The 20,780-nt window shown below is 40.8% G+C and overlaps 2 protein-coding genes across 3 annotated transcripts; one reads left to right on the forward strand and one right to left on the reverse strand.

Annotated features, from left to right (window-relative positions):
- Nucleotides 1-343: 343 nt before the first annotated feature.
- SELENOK (selenoprotein K) lies at nucleotides 344-7,135 on the reverse strand. 2 transcript variants are annotated; one of them, XM_053600752.1, is made up of 5 exons: nucleotides 6,979-7,135; nucleotides 3,351-3,441; nucleotides 1,537-1,620; nucleotides 744-830; nucleotides 344-632 (listed from the first exon to the last, which is right to left on the reverse strand). In XM_053600752.1, the coding sequence occupies exons 1-5, from the start codon at nucleotides 6,995-6,997 to the stop codon at nucleotides 629-631; spliced, it is 285 nt and encodes a 94-aa protein (XP_053456727.1). In that variant the 5' UTR covers nucleotides 6,998-7,135; the 3' UTR covers nucleotides 344-628. The 2 variants fall into 2 exon arrangements, with proteins under 2 accessions (XP_053456727.1, XP_053456728.1); XM_053600753.1 differs by lacking the exon at nucleotides 344-632 and having other exon boundaries at nucleotides 740-830.
- Nucleotides 7,125-17,673, forward strand: LOC128591410 (dnaJ homolog subfamily C member 13-like; the record flags this gene model as incomplete). The annotated part of the gene is made up of 3 exons (XM_053598848.1): nucleotides 7,125-7,322; nucleotides 14,559-14,732; nucleotides 17,620-17,673. Coding segments are annotated over 3 exons (426 nt in total), but the record flags the coding sequence as incomplete, so codon positions are not given.
- Between the last annotated feature and the right edge of the window lie 3,107 nt (nucleotides 17,674-20,780).

Raw genomic sequence — 20,780 nt, forward strand, 5'->3', positions numbered from 1 at the left:
TGGCACTGAAGTCCATGATTTTAAAGACTAGCTAGCAAATCTTCATTTGGTAGTTCGGTTTTCTTGGTGATGGCTTTATAAATACCCTGATAATTATATTTGGTAGCAAATTAGATACAATTAAAGATTCCTGAAGTAAATATATTAAAGGTAAAAATTCAAGAGCACAGACATTATATGCATAGTATTGAAATAAATACAATGTGATTTATTTATAAAGAACAAAGTGACAATGAACAGTATTTCAGAAATTGAAAAATTGACACTACAGTATTGAATGCACACCTTTTTATTTCTTCAGATTCAGAGTTTGTGATTCAAATATATAAAGATGAAGAATCACTTTTGCAACCTAAAAATATTTACTTATTAAAACTATTAAGATTTTAGTAAACTATACAAAAAAGATGAGACAAAAGGTGCATTTATAGAACTGCATGTCAGTCAGGCCAGTTCCCTGCAGAGAGAATTCCCAGCCTGACCTCATTCATCTGTGAAGACACAGAGCAATCCTTGTTTAGACACACACATTCATCTATTTGTCCACTGTGGTCAGCCCTTCATTTCTTGATGGTTTCCTTCTGCTATGAATGTGCTTGTCCATTTGTCTGCTTCTTAGAGCAGACATTTACCTAAAGGAAAACATTGGAAGAGTTACGAGTTATTAAATTTGGATCTCCATAAAAAGCCCAACACATTACATTTTATAAAATCCCACAAGATAATTTCAGATTTTAAGTTACCTTCCTCATCCACCAGCCATAGGAGGAGGACTTGGGCCTTGCAGATGATTGATTCGACCCATTCTTCGGGGAGGATTTCCTGGTGGCCTAATAAAAGAAACATTTATTATCTACTTTTAGTAAATACAACTTTAATTGCTTCCATTTAAGCACTCAACTGGATCCTTTTCTTTTTCAACACATTACATGACCCTAAAACATTATTCAAAGTAGGAACATTTAGGTCAGGAGTCAAAAAATTCAAACACTTACTGGAACCAGACACTTAATGCACACAAGGAAACTGAGTCCTATCTTGACTGCACCTTGTGCAAATGCCCAGCTCACTCCCAACTCCAACTGATTTCTGCTATGTGGAAAGCCCATGTGATGTCTGCTGTTCCACCTTCTGGGGTTTCTTATTAGTAGCTAAGATGAACTCTCTATAGATTTCAATGTTGGCTGTCAGTTTTCATCCTCTAATTTAGATTTTTCCTATCCAACAGTTAATGTGTACTTTAGCTTTGCCAGATTAACTCTGATTATCAAATCAGAGGCAACTTGACTTTTTTTTTTTTTTTTTGGCCGGGGCTGGCTTTGAACCCGCCACCTCTGGCATATGGAGCTGGTGCCCTACTCCTTTGAGTCACAGGTGCCACCCGGCAACTTGACTTTTAATATAAAATAATACATTAATTTTGTGAAATTGGATTTAAACTTTTAATTCCCATCAATTCTTTTGATCTAAAATGCTTAATTTAATTAAAATATACAAGGAGGTAAAAATAACTATTATCAACACAAAACGCTATACCCTCTTCCATCATCATATCTGGAATCAGATGAGTTTCCATAGCCTCTTCTTTTCTTCACATCTTGCTGAAGCAGAGTTTTGAAACTGCAACAAGGGGCAAAAAACAGAGGTACTACCTTTAACAACATAAAATACATTTCCATGCTTTTAACTATCATCTCTGTGGGAAGATGACTAAACCTACTTAGCTCTGGACACACATTTCTTACAGCCAACCGGGTGCCACCATCTAGCCCAGTGTGCCCAATCAGTGTGCTATGTTGTGTGTCAAATCCACCCTTTCTTGTTATTTCTTATTTGCTAATAACTCCCGTAGACACAGCAAGAAGCCTGAGTCATCCTTGACCTTTCTCCATTCTAAAACAGTTGTCAGATTCCAGAGTCTGCCTTACAGTATCTCACATTCAGTGCCCCTGCCAATAGCCTCTTTGAGGCTACTTTGGGGAAGGAGAGGCCAAGGGTGGTGTAACAGAGGCACAGGGCTTCTGGAAATCCATTTAAATGGAATTTGTGGAGGAGGAAGAATTGAACTAAGTTTAAATAGTACTTTTACAAACAATATGGAGCAGGTGAAATTTATAAGACTTTAAATAAGTTTTGTACTAGGTCATTTAGGATCTCTTGTGTGCCTTGTTGTATTTTCCTATGGAAGCATCTCTTGCTTTGTACATTCTACCCTCCTAATTTAGGCCACATACAGCCATAAAATTAAAACTTTCTAAGCCACAGCTACAACCAAATTAAGCCTAAAGACCACAGCCTGATATTCAAACTTTTATGCCATCCACCACATGGCTTCTTCCACATGGAATAACTTCCCTTGATGTCTACCTCCCACAATCGTGACCATCCAAGTACTCCTTAGAATAAAAAAATGAGGAGAGTAAAATCAATTAAGGCACTGTCTCCTACATCTTTACATCCCTGCAGTTCTCTGACCATGAGACACTCAAATACATCAATATATCCAAACTTAGGTGTGAGCAAGACTTAACAATTTTCCTAAAACAAACATGTGAAAGACCAAAAAACGCATTTAATTAAAAACTGCTCAAAATTATGGGAATGTTTACATTTTCAACTCTTCCGTATTAACTTTTCATTTTTAAAAAGTTCACTACTTGGGGTGGCACTTGTAGCTCAGTGGGTAGGGCACCAGCCACATACACCGAGACAGGAGGGTTTGAACCCAGCCTGGGCCTGCTAAACAATGACTACTGCAACAAAAAAATAGCCAGGTATTGTGGTGGGCGCCTGTAGTCCCAGCTACTTGGGAGGCTGAGGCAAGAGAATCACATAAGCCCAAGAGTTAGAGGTTGCTGTGAGCTATAATGCCACGGCATTCTCCTGAGGGCGACACAGTGAGATTCTGTCTCAAAAAAGAAAAAAAAAAAAGTTCACTACTTGGGAATTCTTTTAAAATCAAGATATAACTCCCCTTAGGTAGCTATTGTATAATATGGACTAAAAGTTGCACACACAAACGTAAACCAGGAATAGAAACTGATGCACAGTCATTTGGCATCAAAATGGACAGGCCTAGCCACAGGTTGAAGTGGTTATGGCCAAAGTTAAGACAGGCAACAGCTTACCAAACCAACAGACATTCACAATCATGTTTGGTAGCAGCAGCTTTATCACTAAGCAAGTCTTAATTTCCCTTTGTAAAGCTACTTTAAAAATGACTATTAAAAACTGCTTTCTGGAAAAGGTGAGCTCATTTAGGATACCCAATATAATGTACTCAATGTACTTCAGTCAACTTAAATATCAATTAATAAACATCAATTAATACAGAAGAATGTCATACTTACAACAAAACCACAAACTCAGCTATTCCCCAGAAGAAATCTGTTATCAAAGATAATCTCCATGGAGACTGACTCCGGCTGTCCAATACTTGTCCTACAGACAAGCATAAAGAAACTTCAGTGAGTGCTACAAATCTCTAGCCCAAAAGGCATTACCGTTAATTAGTTAGGTAACAATGACACTCAGGTTTCAATTTGTCCATTTGTTCTAAATGGTCAACCCCAGGAGAAATCTATTATGTGATCACCATTCTAAAGGTTCAAAAAAGTAAAGCTCCACATTTCTTTAATATGTCAAATGCTTACCTTCAGTTTGTAATTTTGGTGGGTGCCTTCATTCTATTTAAATATTTTCTTTTTTTATGGCAATATATACATAAAAGTTTACTGTTTTAATCATTAAATATACTGAACTTGTTCATCTTCCCCAGCTGAAACTCTATACTCATTACACTCTAACTCCTCATTACCTCCTCTGCCCAGGCCCTGGCGAGCACTATTCTTCTGTCTTAATGAATTTGACTACTCTAGAAATCTTGAAAGAGAGGAATCATGCAATTTTTGTCCTTTTATGACCAGCCTATTGCACTTAGCATGTGTTCAAAGTTCTTTCATGTTATGTGTCAAAATGTCTTTTCCCTTTTGTAAGGCTGAATAATATTCCTTTGTAATATATATCACATTTTGTTTATCCGCTCATATCTACCAATAGACATCTAGGTTGCTTATATTTTGGCTATTGTGAATAATGCTGCTATGAACATGGGTGTTACAAATAACCTTTTTATTCAACTATTGGTTTTTAATTTGTTAATTACTTATTACTCATATGCTCAGGAACATAGGTGACAAATTTCTAAGCAAATCAATCCAAAGAAATTCTTTATATTCCAAAATCAGTTTACACTCTAAAAGATATCAGCCTTCCTCATCTCCTCAAAATCTTTCATAGAATCATACTTTCTGTAGAAATCTGCAAATGCCGCCTTCTTTCTTGGTTCAGCCACAGGAAACTTATAGAAAGCTGCAATCCCCAGAGATACAGTGAATGCTCCAACAATATGAAACCGCAGGAGCCTGGCCAGAAGGCCACATATCTGAGTTTGGTCAAAGCACAGGAAGCCATGGTAGTTATTGTCCTTGATGGGAATGCCAACCTCAACACATCATAACTGGCTGATGGAGAAATGAACCACCTTTCTTTTTTTTTTTTTTTTTTTGCAGTTTTTGGCCTGGGCTGGGTTTGAACCCACTACCTCTGGCATATGGGGCTGGCGCCCTACCCCTTTGAGCCACAGGCGCCACCCTTTTTTTTTAGACAGAGTCTTACTATGTCACCCTGGGTAGAGTGCCGTGATGTAACAGCTCTCAGCAACCTCCAACTCTTGGGCTTAAGCAATTCTCTTGCCTCAGCCTCCCAAGTAGCTGGGACTACAGGCGCCTGCCACAACGCCTGGCTATTTTTGTTGTTGTTGCAGTTGTTTAGCTGGGTTTGAACCCGCCGCCTTTGGTGTATGTGGCCGACACCATAACCACTGTGCTATGGGTGCTGAGCGCAAACTACCTTTCTTCAAATATTTTGAGGAAACCAATGAGATGAGTGTATATAAAGAATTCTCACATCACTTTCATTCCTAAAAGTGTTCACAGCATTTCTTCTCACTTGCAAAGTCTCTTGCCTGAATAAAAAGATTGTTAATACATACTCTTACAAGCCTTTAGAATCAGTTATTTTAATAAAATTCTTACAAATCAAAGAGTATGTATGCTCTAAGTACTGAAGAAAATTTGGCTTGTGCTTCATTAAGATGACCACTATTTGCTGTACCAGAATGTTCTTGATTGTAATAATTGATTCCATATGCAAAACTATATATTTTTCAACTTTAACAGAAGCTACAAAATGAGTAGCATACTGGAGTTTCAGCCTGGCAGATCAAGAGGTCAAAACATTTTGGGGGAAAAACAGCAACTACCTCTCCCCTCCATTTCAAGGGTTTCACTCCACTTACCTCCATACCCTCCACCAGGATTTACCTCCTTCCTTGACCACCTTACTTTCAGGTATCCACTTATCTATGCTCTCAATAAGCTATAGAGTAAAAAGGGCTATCTATACAAAGTCAAAGGATGTGTGATAGGCTTGGTTCTTCCCCTCACTTGCTCTGCTTCATTGGTTGCTGTGATCCTTTTGTGAGAAAAAATAGTCCAGGACTAGTCATCTGATTGAGAAAAATATTTTGTCAAGTATGAAGTGTGGATAAATACAGTCTTTCTAAGATGGATCTAATTGGGAACCTTCAATCCTTTGTTTTTGGTACTTTACTACTTTCTGAAGGTAGACACCCATCTCTAGAGGGAAATAAGATGCTTGAATGCAGCTACATTTCTCAACTATAACAGTGAGATAAATAAACAACAAATAAAAGGTCCTAACCAGCTGTTTATGTGAATCAAGATAATGCATACACAATGACACACCACAAATATAAGGAATTATTCAACAATGCATAAATAGAAGCATCTAGCCTAATCACAAAAGATATAAAACAAAGAGTGCAAGTGCTCAGAACCAACATGAAACTGATGCTGTTCAGTGTCCACAAACCTACTTGTTTTCAAAGATTTTTAAGTGGGAGATGGGGAGGGGAGATTTTGAAAACAGCAAAGAAACGCGAAGTGCAATCAGCCACAAGACTTCTCCCTGATTACCTTACTCATCTCTGAAAATAAACAGATGACTCAAATGCAACCACTGCACGAAGGGATTTCACCTGAGTCAAACAAGTGGGCAGGCATTTCTGGCATTGATCTGACCCATCCATATTGCCTCTGTCATTTTCTTTGTCAACTCAAAGAATTAAGTGGCTCTTGGTCTCTCTATTCGGTAATAATTAACTTGCTCCTAGAGGGAATGGTACGTCTTCCTGCGTCCCTTAAAATTCGGGCACAAAGTTGCATGTATGACTAGTTACCCTCTCCTGAGGAAAAAGCGTACCCAAAGCTTTCCTTTAACGTGCCCGACCTTTTTAAACGTCACAGGAGGCGGCAGTATAGATGACAAAAGGACGCGGACGCCAGCCTTTCAGGGTTTGAATCCCGACTCCGCCATTACCGTTCACTTGTCTACCACCTTTGCGATCCCTGTGAGTCTCCATCCATAAAACTGGGATAATAAAATATTTCCCGAATAGGACTGGTATAAAGAATGAAAGACGCGACAAGCGAATAACGCTGTAAACAGTGCGCGAGGACCAAGCGCGAGGTACACGGTGTGGACGTCGAGGTCTTACTAGATAAGGATGCCGACGCCCGGGAGGAAAGACCACTTTCACAAATCCACAGTCAGAAACTTGCTGTACAAGGGCGAGGTCACCGGACTCCCGATGCTCAGCTCGAGGCCGGCGGGACCCCGGCGCCGTCCTCACCCAGGGGGTCTCGGCGCCCGACAGCCGCCGGCTCAGCGACCATCTGCCGTGCGCCGAAAGCGGGAGCGAGTTCGCAGCCGGCTCCACCCGGCCGCGGGGCGCTAAGCCCCGGGAAGCTGCGCCGGGCCCAGCGAGCGAGAATGGAAGAAACCCGGGGTTGGGCTTCCAGGTCAGCTGTCCCCGCCGCAGGCCCTCCAACTCACCATTCGAGATGTAAACCATCTTGCCCTGTTTCCCGGTTTCCCTGCTTCTGAGTGACTGGAGCGCCTGGCCCCGCTCGGCTTCCGTAGCCGCCTCCGCGCCCCGCTCTCCAAACGGCACAATCCACGATTTGACAAAACCGTGACGGAGGAGGGAGGTGGGCAGAGCCCATTGGCTGCTGGAAGAGGCACCGCCCCTCCGTACATTTTGCTTCGTTACCCGGGCGACTTCCGGTAAGGCGGAGGCGGCAGAGAAGGCTGCCGGATCTGACGTTAGGGGGTGTCCTGTAAACCCCGCGGTTTCCTGTCTTCTCCTAGATCCCTTCTTAAGGTGTTTGCACTGCCGGGTGAGGCGGGGCTGCTAGCTTGTTGACTGATTGGCTCAAGGTCGAGATAGGCAAGGCTGCCACGTGTGAAGTGGCTTGAAGAACAGCTGTTGGAAACGCCTCAGAATTTCCCAGATGCTTGATAGTTGAGGATGTTGAGATTGTGAGATTTGGTAGGAGGGTAGTGCCCTGAGTGGTAACTATACATAAAGAACTGTATTGTCACGCCTTAGGGAATATACTGCCAGGCTCCTCATAGTTGTACTTATTCTCTTTTAAATGTTGTATCTGTTCAGTGCTCACCAAAAGTGGGGTTTTCTTAGCTCTTGTGAAGCAACTGTGACAAATAAGTTTAACTGTAGGACAGGACCTTTCTCTGCTTGTTGTTTATTGATGGCCACTGTTCATCAGCGTTGTAGGGGAAACAGATGACTTAGAACAGCGGTCTCCAACTTTTTTGGCACCAAAGACTGGTTTCACGGAGGACAGTTTTTCCTCCCACCCACTGCTCAGCTCCTGTTATGTGGCCACAGACCAGAACCTTTTTGGCACCAGGGACCGGTTTCATAGAAAACAAATTTTCCACAGGTTGGGGTGGAGGGTGGAGGGTGGAGGATGGAATAGGAAGCCGAACTCAGGCAGTGATGCTCTGCAGCACTCCCTACCCCCAAACACACACACACACAAACACACACACCATGGGGTTTGGAGACCCAGAAGTAGAAGACATGTCTAGGGTATTAACTAAATAGGAATCACATACCATGGGTATTTACTTTGCTCCAGCCCACTGGCCTCTTTCTGTTCCTTGAGCATGGCTATTTCATTCCTGTCATAGGACTTTCTATTTGGTTGTTCTTACTGGTGGAGTCCTAATGGCTGTTGCCTTTCTTTCCAGTTCTCAAGTCATTTGTCATCTTGAAAAGATTGCTGATTATCTTCCCAAACATTAAAATTATGTTTTGGAAATAATTATATTTTGTGTTTAACAGAGTTAGTCAAGATTTTATGTTCTAATATCTAAAATTGACAAAAATTTAATTTCTTGTTGGAGGGGGTGCGTTTTTTTCCAGAAGAGTACTTAAGACAGCATTCTTCACCTCATTTGCAAGTTTTTGCAGCACAATCATAGAGGATCATTTTTGCAAAATATTGGTAGGGTTATTAACTTTTCCTAGACCATGCCACTGTCATTTTAACTTTTTCTTATTGCTAAAAAATTATTCAAATAAAATAAACAGTAATTAAATGTTAGGAAAATTATTCACATGATATACTTGAGGTGTTATTAAAGATAGTGTTATGAAATCCAAAGAAAACTTCATTTTTATTGTTTAGAGTTGGCTTAGAACATTACCAATGATGTATTACATACAAAGAAATTGCAGCAAAGCAGGCTAGGGTATTGATTTGGAACTTACAGGAACAGCACATACAGAATTTTTTTTTGATAGCATCTATAAAGTTCATGCATTAGAATTACATGCACTCTTTTAATTTAGATGCAAGGTTTGTATGTCATTAATGTATTTATGACAATTCTTACCTGTTAACAAGTGGTTTGGGCTCTGCGCCTGTGGCTCAAGCAGCTAAGGCGCCAGCCACATAAACCTGAGCTGGTGGGTTCAAATCCAGTCCGGGCCTGCCAAACAATGACAGCTGCAACCAAAAATAGCCGGGTGTTGTGGGGGGCACCTGTAGTCCCAGCTGCTTGGGAGGCTGAGGCAGGAGAATTGCTTGAGCCCAGGAGTTTGAGGCTGCTGTGAGCTGTGATGCCACCGCACTCTACCCAGGGCGACAGCTTGAGGCTCTGTCTCAAAAAAAAAAAAAGTGGTTTGCCAATGAATTTAAAAGCAACTTATTTATAGAATATTTACAGATTTGGCTCGGCGCCTGTGGCTCAAGCGGCTAAGGTGCCAGCCACATACACCTGAGCTGGCAGGTTCGAATCCAGCCCAGGCCTGCCAAACAGCAATGATGGCTGCAACTAAAAACAATAGCCGGGCATTGTGGTGGGTGCCTGTAGTCCCAGCTACTTGGGAGGTGCAGGCAGAAGAATCGCTTGAGCCCAGGAGTTGGAGGTTGCTGTGAGCTGTGATGTCATGGCACTCTACCCAGGGTGACAGCTTGAGGATCTGTCTCAAAAAAAAAAAAAAAAAAAAGAAAGGATATTTCCAGACTCTTTCAGTTGAAGGAGTCTCAGATTTTTTAAGAAGCCTGAAAGATTACAGATTACACTGTATGTTTACTTCCTTATAGCAAGAGAGACAGTATATACTGAACAAAACCCTACTGTTTAATATTTTTGTTTTATTAAGAAAATGATAGTAATTATGTAGGATTAGGGTTTGAAATAAGTAGTAATGGAAATGTCATTCTCTTTTAGGTATTTTCAGGAGTCCATTGTATGTGCTTATCAGTTTGTAATTAGTCTTCAAGCGGTGGAGTTCTAACCTGATCATAAAAGCCAAAGGATGTCTCTGCACAGCTAAGGACACAACAAAGCACATAGACAACCTTCAGAATGGGAAAAGATTTTGCATTTTATGAATCTGACAAAGGCTTGATAACTAGGATCTCCATGGACTTGGAGAACTCAAATTAATCAACAAAAAAAGAGCAAATTAACAAAAAGAGCAATCCCATCTATCACTAGGCACATATGAAAAAAATGCTCATCATCCCTAATCATCAGAGAAATGCAAATCAAAACCACCCTGAGCAATTAGCTAACCCCTGTGAGAATAGCCTACATCACAAAGTCTCAAAGTTGCAGATGCTGGCATGGATCTGGAAAGAAGGGAACACTTACATTGTTGGTGGGACTGCAAAATAATATAGCCTCTTTGGAAAGAAGTACAGAGAATCCTCAAAGAACTCAAATTAGACCTCCCATTTGATCCCGCAGTCCCTATTACTGGTAGGCATCTACTCAGAAGAAAAAAATCATTTTATCATAAGGACATTTGTACTAGATTGTTTATTGCAGCTCAGTTTACAATTACCAAATGTGGAAACAATCTAAATGCTCATCAGCCCAGGAATGGATTAACAAACTGTGGTTTGCATATGCCATGGAATACTATTCAGCCATAAAAAGATGGAGACTTTACATCTTTTGTATTAACCTGGACGGAGTTAAAACACATTCTTAGTAAAGTATCATGAGAATGGAAAAACTAATATCCAATGTACTCAATATTAATATGAAGCCAGCAGACAATCTAATATATGCCCACATATGAGAAAAACTCAATTCAAGTTGGAAGGAGAGGGGAGGAAGAGAAGGGATTGGTGTGCTCCCACTTAATGGGTCCAATGATCCTCTCACCTCAACCTTCCAAATAGCTGAGACTACAGGCACCTGCCACAATACCCAGCTAGTTTTTCTATTTTTAGTAGAGACAAGGCCTCACTCTTGCTCAGGCTGGTTTTGAACTCCTGAGTTCAAGCAATCCAACTGCCTCAGCCTCCTAGAGTGCTAGGATTATAAGCAAGAGCCCCCACGCCCAGCTAATATTGAAATTTTATTAGAGCTAGAGCTAGGTAGCATATAACTGTAATACATAATATTAGATGTTTTAAATAATGGTTTAGATGTTTGAATATGTACTGGAATTGACTTTGAGCTGTTCAGTAATGTTTCTGACTTTTTTCCCACTTTGTCTCTCTTGGTAGAACGTCATGGCATCATAGCTCACAGCAACCTCAAACTCTTGGGCTCAAGCGATTCTCTTGCCTCAGCCTCCCAAGTAGCTGGGACTATAGACGCCTGCCTCAATGCCCAGCTATTTTTAGAAACGGGGTCTCATTCTAGCTTAGGCTGGTCTCTAACTTGTGAGCTCTAGCGATGCACCCACCTCAGCCTCCCAGAATGCAGGGATCGTTTCTGACTTTTGAAATACATGAGGGATAAATTATATCAAAGTGAATGTTTTTTGTTTTTTTGTAGAGACAGAGTTTCACTTTATGGCCCTAGGTAGAGTGCCATGGCATCCCACAGCTCACAGCAACCTCCAACTCCTGGGCTTAAGCGATTCTCTTGCCTCAGCCTCCCAAGTAGCTGGGACTACAGGCGCCTGCCATAATACCCAGCTATTTTTTTGTTGCAGTTTGGCCGGGGCTGGGTTTGAACCCGCCACCCTGGGTATATGGGGCCGGCACCTTACCGACTGAGCCACAGGTGTCGCCCAAAGTAAATGTTTTTATACTTAAATTTTCCATGTAGGAAAAATATGTGTCAGCTTCTTAACTGAAGGTTTTACAGCAAGAGATTCTAAAGCTGGGATTCGTAAACTCTTTTTTTTTTTTGAGACAGAGTCTCACTATGTCACCCTTGGTAGAGTGCCATAGCGTCACAGCTCAGAGCAACCTCAAAATCCTGGACTCAGGCAATTCTCTTGCCTCAGCCTCCCAAGTAGCTGGGACTACAGGTGCCCACCACAACGCCTGGCTATTTTTGTTGTTGTTGCAGTTCTTGTTGTTTTAGCAGGCCCTGGGCCGGATTCGAACCTGCCAGCCTTGGTGTATGTGGTTGGCTCCATAATCACTGTGCTATGTGTGCCAAGCCTCTTTTTCCTTTTTTGTAATGACTTAATTTGAGTTATCATCAACATAACCATGCAATTCATATAGCACAAGTGTACAATGGCTTGTATTATATTCACAGATTGGGCAACCATAATCATTTTTAGAACATTTTCATCAGCCCCCAAAGAAACCCTGTTCCCCTTAGCTCCCACTCTTCCTCATCCTCCTAGCACCTAGCAACTACTCATCTACTTTCTGTCTCTATAAATCTGCCTCAGCCGGGCATTTCACATAAATGGAATCACAATTTGTGCTCTTTTATGATTGGCTTCTGTCCCTTAGCATAATGTTTTCAAGGTTTGTCTATATTGTAGCAAATGTTAGTGCTTCATTTTTGTTGCCAAATATTCCGTATTTTGTTTATCTAGTTATTTTGATGGACGTGTAGATTGTTTCTACTTTTTCACTATTTTGAATAATATTGGGAACATTTGTGTGCAAATTTTTGTGTGGATATGTGGTTTTTATTTCATTAGGAGTGGAATTTTGAGTCATGTGGTAACATTGTATTTTTTTTTTTTTTGAGACAGAGTCTCACTTTGTCGCCCTTGGTAGAGTGCTGTGACATCACAGATCACAGCAACCTCCAGCTCTTGGGTTTAGGCAATTCTCTTGCCTCACCCTTCCGAGTGGCTGGGACTACAGGCACCTGCCACAACGCCCGGCTACTTTTTTTTTTTTTTTTTGAGACAGTGTTTCAAGCTGTCACCCTGTGTAGAGTATTGTGGCGTCACAGCTCACAGCAACCTCAGACTCTTGGGCTTAAGCGATTCTCTTGCCTCGGCCTCCCAAGTAGCTGGGACTACAGGCACCTGCCAGACATCTGGCTATTTTTGTTATTGTTGTTGCAGTTGTCATTGTTTTAGCTGGTCCGGGCTGGGTTCGAATCCACCAGCCTCAGTGTGTGTGGCCGGAGCCCTAGCCACTGAGCTATAGGTGCCGTCTGTATTTGCTCTTTTGAAGAATTCATACTGTTTTCTAAACTGGCTAATTTGCTCACTAACATTATATGAGTGGTCTAACTTCTCATCTTCTTTAACACTTGCTATTATGTCTCATTTGATTAAAATCATCCTAGTAGGTGTAAAATAATATCTGCATTTCCTGATGGCTGATTATGTTGAATACCTTTTTGTATGCTTATTTGTACAACTTTTTAAGAGAAAAACCTGTTCACATTCTTTGCTAATTATAAGTTGAGGGAAGAATTGAACACAGAATTTGACATGGAGAAGAAAGCAGCATGTGGTGATCTGAAGAAATGAGCTTACCTTCCCAGCCCTCATTTTCCCTTTGTCCTTGTGCCTCAAGCTGATTTTCAATGTGTATGTGTATATGCGCTACATGTGTTTTTTAAAAGCTGCTATTTAAATTCTTTATAGAAAAAGGCAGTGTAGAACAAAGCATAGTAGACCAAGTAAATGCACTAAAAAATAACTTGTAAGACACAAAGAAAGCATAAGAAAAATCCTTTTTGTGGGAGTGCGAGGCGTGAGTTGGAAGGCCAGGCCACCTAAGGCCATACTGGGGAGAGGGAGCAGCTATGCCAAGCATGAGCCAGCAGGGTGTGCTCTGAAAACTTGACACACCAATAATTCAGAATTTCTTAAAGTTTCTTAAGTTTGAGGCAGGGGTAGAAATGAAAGTTGATAAATAAGTAGAGTGAGGTCCTAGGGAGTCTTATTTATATTTAGCTTTACATAAACCAAGGTATATATTTTCGCCTAGTTCAGAACTTTTAGATAATAGTTACAGTTCACATCAGCCACAACACAAGTTATACCGATATTCTGTCTTAGCAAAATGTGAAACAACCCAAATATTGAGATGTTTCCAGTAGATGTTTTTTTCTCAGACCTCCTCCTATAGGTTTGAATTACATTAATGAAATTTCTGCCTAGCGTTTTCATGAGAGACAACCCTGAAGTTGCTGTATATATTTTTAAAGGGACACATGAAAATCCTGAGTTAATTGGAACGTTGATTCTGGAGATGAAGTGTTCACAATAGTTAGAGAAATGATGCTAGACCAAGTAAAGACAAAGGTAGTAACATAGCCTTCAAATAAAGTAACTGGGAAGGGCAAACATTCCCCAGTCTGCCTTTCACTTCTCTAAGACTTACGGCAGTGGTTCTCACCCTTCCTAATGCTGCAGCCCTTTAATACAGTTCCTGGGGTTGTGACCCACAGGTTGAGAACCGCTGACTTAAAGTGCTTTTTGTGACTGAATTTGGCATCTCCCCCTCCCCTTTTTCTCCAAGGCACTTTTAAATTCATCAGGACAACCCTGATGTAAACTGGAAGGTGAAACATACTTTTATTTTAACGTTTTATTCTATTTTATTTTAATTCATACTGAGTTTATTCCTAACCCATAGCTACTTTGTCATTAAAATACATGGGTTTTAATGGGTTTAAAACCCTTGAAAAATAAGGCTTCAAACATAAAAATAGAAATACTTGCTTTTGAAGTAAGTGATACAAGCACCCCTGACGAACTTTATTGGGGGAAAATGAAACTCTGGATTGTAATTTGGTATATTAATGATAAATGTATGAACTGGTTAATTTTCTAAACATTTCCTTAGTAGGGTTTGCATTTCTGGCTTCGTGTACAAATAATGATTGTTAAGCGTCTTGACTTTGGTTTTTTTCTCTATTTAAAGTTGCCTGAAGATTTTGCTGTGGTGTTTGGAGAAGCAGAGGGTAAGCTTGCTGTTGGAGGAGTCTTCTTGAGGATCTTTATTGCACAACCAGCTTGGGTTCTAACAAAGCCTGGAGAATTTCTTAGTGCACTATTGGAAAAATTAACAGAACTCCTGGAGAAGAACAATCCTCATGTAAGCTTCATTAGCAAAACTAACTAGAAATTGCTAACTAGACTCTTGCTGCTTCTCTTAAAACCTCTTTCTCATTGACCATGCATTAAAAATTTGCTACCTTGGGGTGGTGCCTGTGGCTCAAGGAGTAGGGCGCCGGTCCCATATGCCAGAGGTGGCAGGTTCAAACCTAGCCCTGGCCAAAAACCAAAAAAAAAAAAAAAAAAAAAAAAAAAAACAGAAAGAAAGAAAAATCTTAAAAAAAAAAAAATTGCTACCTCTTTCACTATAGCAGCCACATATAAATTCACATGTGCCCACCAGTCTTTTTTTTTGCCATGTTCAAAAGTACAGGTTATTTATGAACCAAAGTTAGAGATATCTATATTGAGAGAATGTTATTTCTGACAATTACAGAAGTTCTGAAAGAAGGTTTTTGCCACCCACTTCCAATGATTATGTAATTTTAAGGAGAAACCTGATGGAGTGTCCCTCTGAAAGTGTGTCTTACCCAGGAGTATTCTTCACTGGGTTTTGTATATATGGGAGGGATGACCCTGGTCAATGAAGTTGACAGAGAGTAATAACCACACAGCTGAACCCTGTACCTATGCTCAAATTCAGAGGCTACCAGGGAAGCAGCAGTGAGTGAAAAGGTAGCCTTTGTCCTCTTTGGCTGGTCAGAAACTCTGATAGGATATCAGACTTTGTTATTTGAACCTTTAGGTTGAAAGTAGTTGAATATGTTATTATTGTTGAATTAAACAGTCTGGCTATAGAGTAAGATGATTAAGAGCCCAAGCTGTACTATTAGATGGTCCTGGACCATGTTACTAGCTCCATCACTGACAAGCTCTATGACATTGGGTAAACTCTCAGGACTCTGCCTCATTTATAGAACAATCACAGCACCTGCCTCTGAGGCTGAGGTTTTAATCTTTTTTTTTTTTTTTTTCTTTTTTGAGACAGGGTCTCACTCTGTCACTCCTGGTAGGGTGCCCTGGTGTCATAGCGCACAGCAACCTCTAACTCTTGGGCTCAAGTGATTCTCTTGCCTCAGCCTCCCGAGTAGCTGGGATGACATATGCCCACCACAATGCTCAGCTATTTTTAAAGGTGAGGTCCTGCTCTGGTTCAGGCTAGTCTTGAACTCGTGTGCTCAGGCAATCCACCCACCTCAGCCTCCCAATGTGCTGGGATTACAGGCATGAGCCACTGCACCTGGCTAGAGGCTGAGGTTTTAGTAAGTTAATACATGTGGAATGACTAGAACATTTTAAATGCTTAGAAATTATTAGTTACTTCCATTATCTTAGCAAAGTTTTTTTTAATGACTAGTCTGCCAGATATTTAGCAGTGTCACTGGCCATAGTCATGTTCCTCTTTAATAGGATTTTTGCTATATACATAGTCTGCTTAGAAAATGCAACCTTCAGAAACTGAAACAGAGAGGAAAAGCATGTAACAGTTTCTACCTACATCACCTTTCTTTTGGGGCACATCTCAGTTTTGTGTTCATCTAAGATGCATTTTGTTATGGGTATATATGTACACTCATAATGATATAAACTACAAGTTTCTGTAATCTGTTATCCACAATAGAAGTGCATTATGGCAGCCAGACATGTTAGACAGTAGGATTTTTTACAGAGCTGGGAAAAAACATTTCACTTAGTTATCCATTCTCTGGAATTGTTCTCTGACACTGACATTATCTGTAACATTGTCTAAAAATTTCTAGTAGTGTCTTTTGGGATATGATGTCTTAAACCAGCAATTAAAAAGGAGATATACTTGGCCTACTGAAAGACTGCATAGATTAAGCAGTCATTTGCACTTTTGTTTGAGGCAAGATGTCAACCAGCAAAAAGATTAAGACTTACTGAAAGTTCAGATGATTGTAAGCATTTCTGGCTATATATATATATATATATATATATACATATACACATATATATATATATATATTTTTTTTTTTTTTGAGACAGAGTCTCAGGCTGTTGCCCTGAGTAGAGTGCCATGGCTCACAGCTCACAGCAACCTCAAATTCTTAGGCTTAAGCCATTCTCTTGCCTCAGCCTCCCAAGTAGCTGGGACTACAGGCATCTGCCACAATGCCTGGCTTTTTTTTTTTTTTTTTATTGTTGCAGGTGTCATTGTTGTTTAATCTGGCCCTGGTCCCGGTTTGAACCTACCAGCCTTGGTGTATGTGGCTGGTGCCCTATCCACTGAGCTACAGGCGCTGCCCAATATTTTTTTAAGACAGAGTCTCACTCTGTCACCCTGGGTAGGGTGCTGTGGCATCAAAAAGTTCACAGCAATCTCAAAGTCTTGGGCTCAAGCAATCCTCTTGCCTCAGCCTCCTGAGTAGCTGGGACTACAAGTACCCACCACAACGCATGCCCAGTTTTTCTATTTTTAGTAGAGACAGGGTCTCTCTCTTGCTCAGGCTGGTCAGGAACTTCTGCACTCCAGCAATCCACTCTCTTCGGCTTCCCAGAGTGCTGGGATTATAGGCAAGAGTGACTGTGCCCCACCCAATGAAGTATTTTTTAATTAAGGTATGTACATTTTTTAAGACAGTGCTTATCACACACTTAATACAGTACAGCATAATGTAAACATAATTTTTATGTGGATGGGAAACATAAGGAAGGTGGCACATCCTTAAAGTTCTTGGGATTCATGCCGTTTATAATAGGAAGTTTGTTCTCTTAGGATTAGTGGATTAATTTTCAAGTATCAGCAGTTAGAATGTTTGAATTTCTTGTTTGAATATCAAATACATTGCTTAAGGATATTTAGGACTGTAACAGTATTTTGTAGTTTCTTTGTGTTGTTTTATACCCTCTAGCCGGAAACTCTGGAAACTCTGACAATAGCAACAGTGTGCCTCTTCAACGCACAGCCTCAGCTGGTAGATCAAGTCCCACCATTGGGCCATCTTCCTAAAGTTATCTAGGCGACGAATCACTGGAACAATGCCATTCCAAAGAGTGCCATTGGAGTCATTCATGCCGTGTCTGAAAACGGGGAATTGATGAATCCATTCAGTAGCTTCCACCTCCAAAGCGCATCTGCTCTCCTTCTTCTTGACTAACGTACATTGCAGTGTAAATCCCCTTTCTACTATGTGCCTTTTTGCACATGAAGCGAATGGAACTAAAGTAGTTTAGATGTTAGAACTAATGTGACTGACTTTAATTCAGTTTATTATTAAACTTGAACTGAATGTAGGTTTGGGGGGTTGTTTGTTTTACTTATTTTGTTATTTCTTGTGCTATATAAAAGGTTGCTAGCCGGGGTCCTGCCCTGGGGGCAGGGTTCATTAAGACCCATGGATCTGACGGCTTTCAACCTGAAGAAATGTAAGGTTAGAAACGATGATGAGAGAGAAAGAGACAAGACACGCAGAATAGAAGTTTCAAAGGTGGGAGCACAGGGAATCACCATCTGTTTGTGGGGTTTTGGTGGTGGCCCCGAGTGTTTATTCCACTCAGCTTTTATTGAAGGCTATTTGCTCATTAGCCCAGAGGGTAAGCTGAGGAAGGGAACAAAGACAGCAGTTTCTCTGAGCAAGCATATCAGTTTCTATTATTTCCATAATCATTAACTTTAAGGGTCTGGGCAGTCTTGTGGAGTCCAGAATCTGAGCCTTGTGTGGGGGCAGCCTCCTGTCTGTGGTCACACACACAGATTCCTAGTGAGGTGTTAATACCTGCTAATTCACTGTGGAATAAAATGTCACTGGCATCAATCTCCTCTGAAGAATTGGTGGGAAAGAGGAATTTTCCTCTCAGCACCACCACAGAGGGTCTTCCTCTGCAATAAGGGATATGAGCTCTCCTACCCATATTTCAGGGCTCCAGCTGTGCCTTGACCTCTGCCCCGGCCATAATACAAATCTCTACAATGGGTATTTGCTTTGACCGTTAACTAGTCAGGAAACGGCCTAGTTAATGTTTCTTGCTAGGCCTTGCATACAGCATTTTCTGTGGCCATTATTCCTTCAGAGTGCTTACAGACCCAGCAGGGTGATTGCAAGCTGTATCCCCAACAGGCCAGGCTTCTAGGAAAAGCAGGAAACTTTTCAGTTTAAGAAAAACTTTTCAGATAAGAAATTTAGCAGGGGCTGGTTTAAAGGTAAACTAGCTGACTTTCCTTTGTTCTGCCTCTGACAAATTGGTGAGAAAGAGGAATTTTAGGCCCACTGATAAATGAAATGAAAAAGTGAGCAGATACTGTTGGTCTAGCCCGTGAAGCAATTAATCAGATGTTTCAGAAGGAGCAGAGTGAATTAGTAGCACGAGTGACTTGCTCGTTTAGCATTATTTTAGGAAAGCAAACACACTAAACAAATAGATGTTTACCTATTTAGTACTGATTTGATTTCCCTGACTTAGGGTAGTGAGAGGTAACTTGCAAGTTTATACATATACAATTTCATGTTTTCTACATATGTGTATATACACACAAATGTGCACATGTGTATATGTACACACAGAAAAAGTGGAGTCAGCTACCAAAAGTCTTACCACCTTCAAAGTACTTTTGTGATGCTTAAATTATAAATTGTGGCTATCCTACTAAGCATTTATTCTTAACTTGCTTTGTAAAATTTACTTTGCTTTCTTTGGAATGATTCATTCTGCTTATTCCCTCCCTTTTTAAAGTCATGTTTAAGAAACACATCAAGATTTCTTTTTTCATGTCAAGATTTTTATTGCCCTTTTCAAAGAGACTATTCACCTAATGAAAATAGGGCTTAGTGGTTATTGACAGATAGACATTGAAGGAATAAAAACATACAATAAATTTAAAAATCATTGCAGAAGTTCAACACCAAATGGTCACTTACAAATGGGATCTAGAACAAGTGAATTCATAGAAGCAGATTATGGAATGGTGGTTACCAGAGGCTGCAGATAGGGGGAAAAAGGGGAAAGACATTGGTCAAGGTACAAAGTTTTTTTTAAGAGTAATAGGTTTGTTTTTCAAGAAAGGTTCTTTGTTACCCCAGCTAGAGTGCAGTGGCATCAACGTAGCTCCCTGCAACCTCAGACTCCAGGCTCAAGTAGCCTGCTGAGTAGCTGGGACTACAGCTACACGTCACCACACCCAGCTAATTTTTTTCTATCTTTCGTGGAGACGGGGTTTTGCTCTTACCCAGGCTGGTCTCAAACTCCTGACCTCATGTAGTGCTCCCACCCAAGCCTCCCAAAGAGCCCCTGCACCCAGCTAGTTTTTTAAACTCCATTGCACAGCATGCTGACTATAGTTAATATATTGTATATTTCAAATTGCTAGGAGTAAATTTCAGATGTTCTCACCAAAAGAAGTATTTGAGGTAATGGCTATGCTAATTAGTTTGTCATTCCACATTTTATTTTTTAGACAGAGTCTCATTATGTCACCCTCGGTAGAGTGCCGTGGCGTCACAGCTCACAGCAACCTCCAACTCTTGGGCTTAAGCGATTTCTCTTGCCTCAGCCTCCCAAGTAGCTGGGACTACAGGCACCCACCACAACGCCCGGCTATTTTTTTGTTGCAGTTGTCATTGTTCCTTTAGCTGGCCCGGGCTGGGTTCAAACCCGTCAGCCTCGATGTATGTGGCTAGCGCCCTAACCACTGAGCTACAGGTGCCACCTCATTCCACATTATATACGTATATTATAACATCACTTCGTATTCTATAAATATATGAAATAAAAAAGTAATTAAATATAACTCTGAAATATAACTGGATCATTCTTCATCTTAAAAACCCTTCTGTGGTTTCCCTGCCAGGTGACAAAGTGACATCTGACATCCTAAACCTGAATACAAGGCCCTGCACCTTTTTTACCCTGGACTTCCTATTCTCCCAGACTCTTTTCCTGCTGCATCTCCCCCCCAACCCTCCAACCTTGCCCTCTAGCTTCTTATTTAGGCAGACAGAGGCAATGTATCTCTCAGGGAGGTAATTGGATGCCATGAGGTTCAAACTTACGATTGGGTTGGGGAGTTTTGCTAGGAAAGAACAGTGAGCTGGTACTACCACTTAATGGCTCTGTGGCCTCAGTAACCTTA

Source organism: Nycticebus coucang, chromosome 8 (assembly GCF_027406575.1).
Source record: "Nycticebus coucang isolate mNycCou1 chromosome 8, mNycCou1.pri, whole genome shotgun sequence".
Classification (NCBI taxonomy): domain Eukaryota; kingdom Metazoa; phylum Chordata; class Mammalia; order Primates; family Lorisidae; genus Nycticebus; species Nycticebus coucang.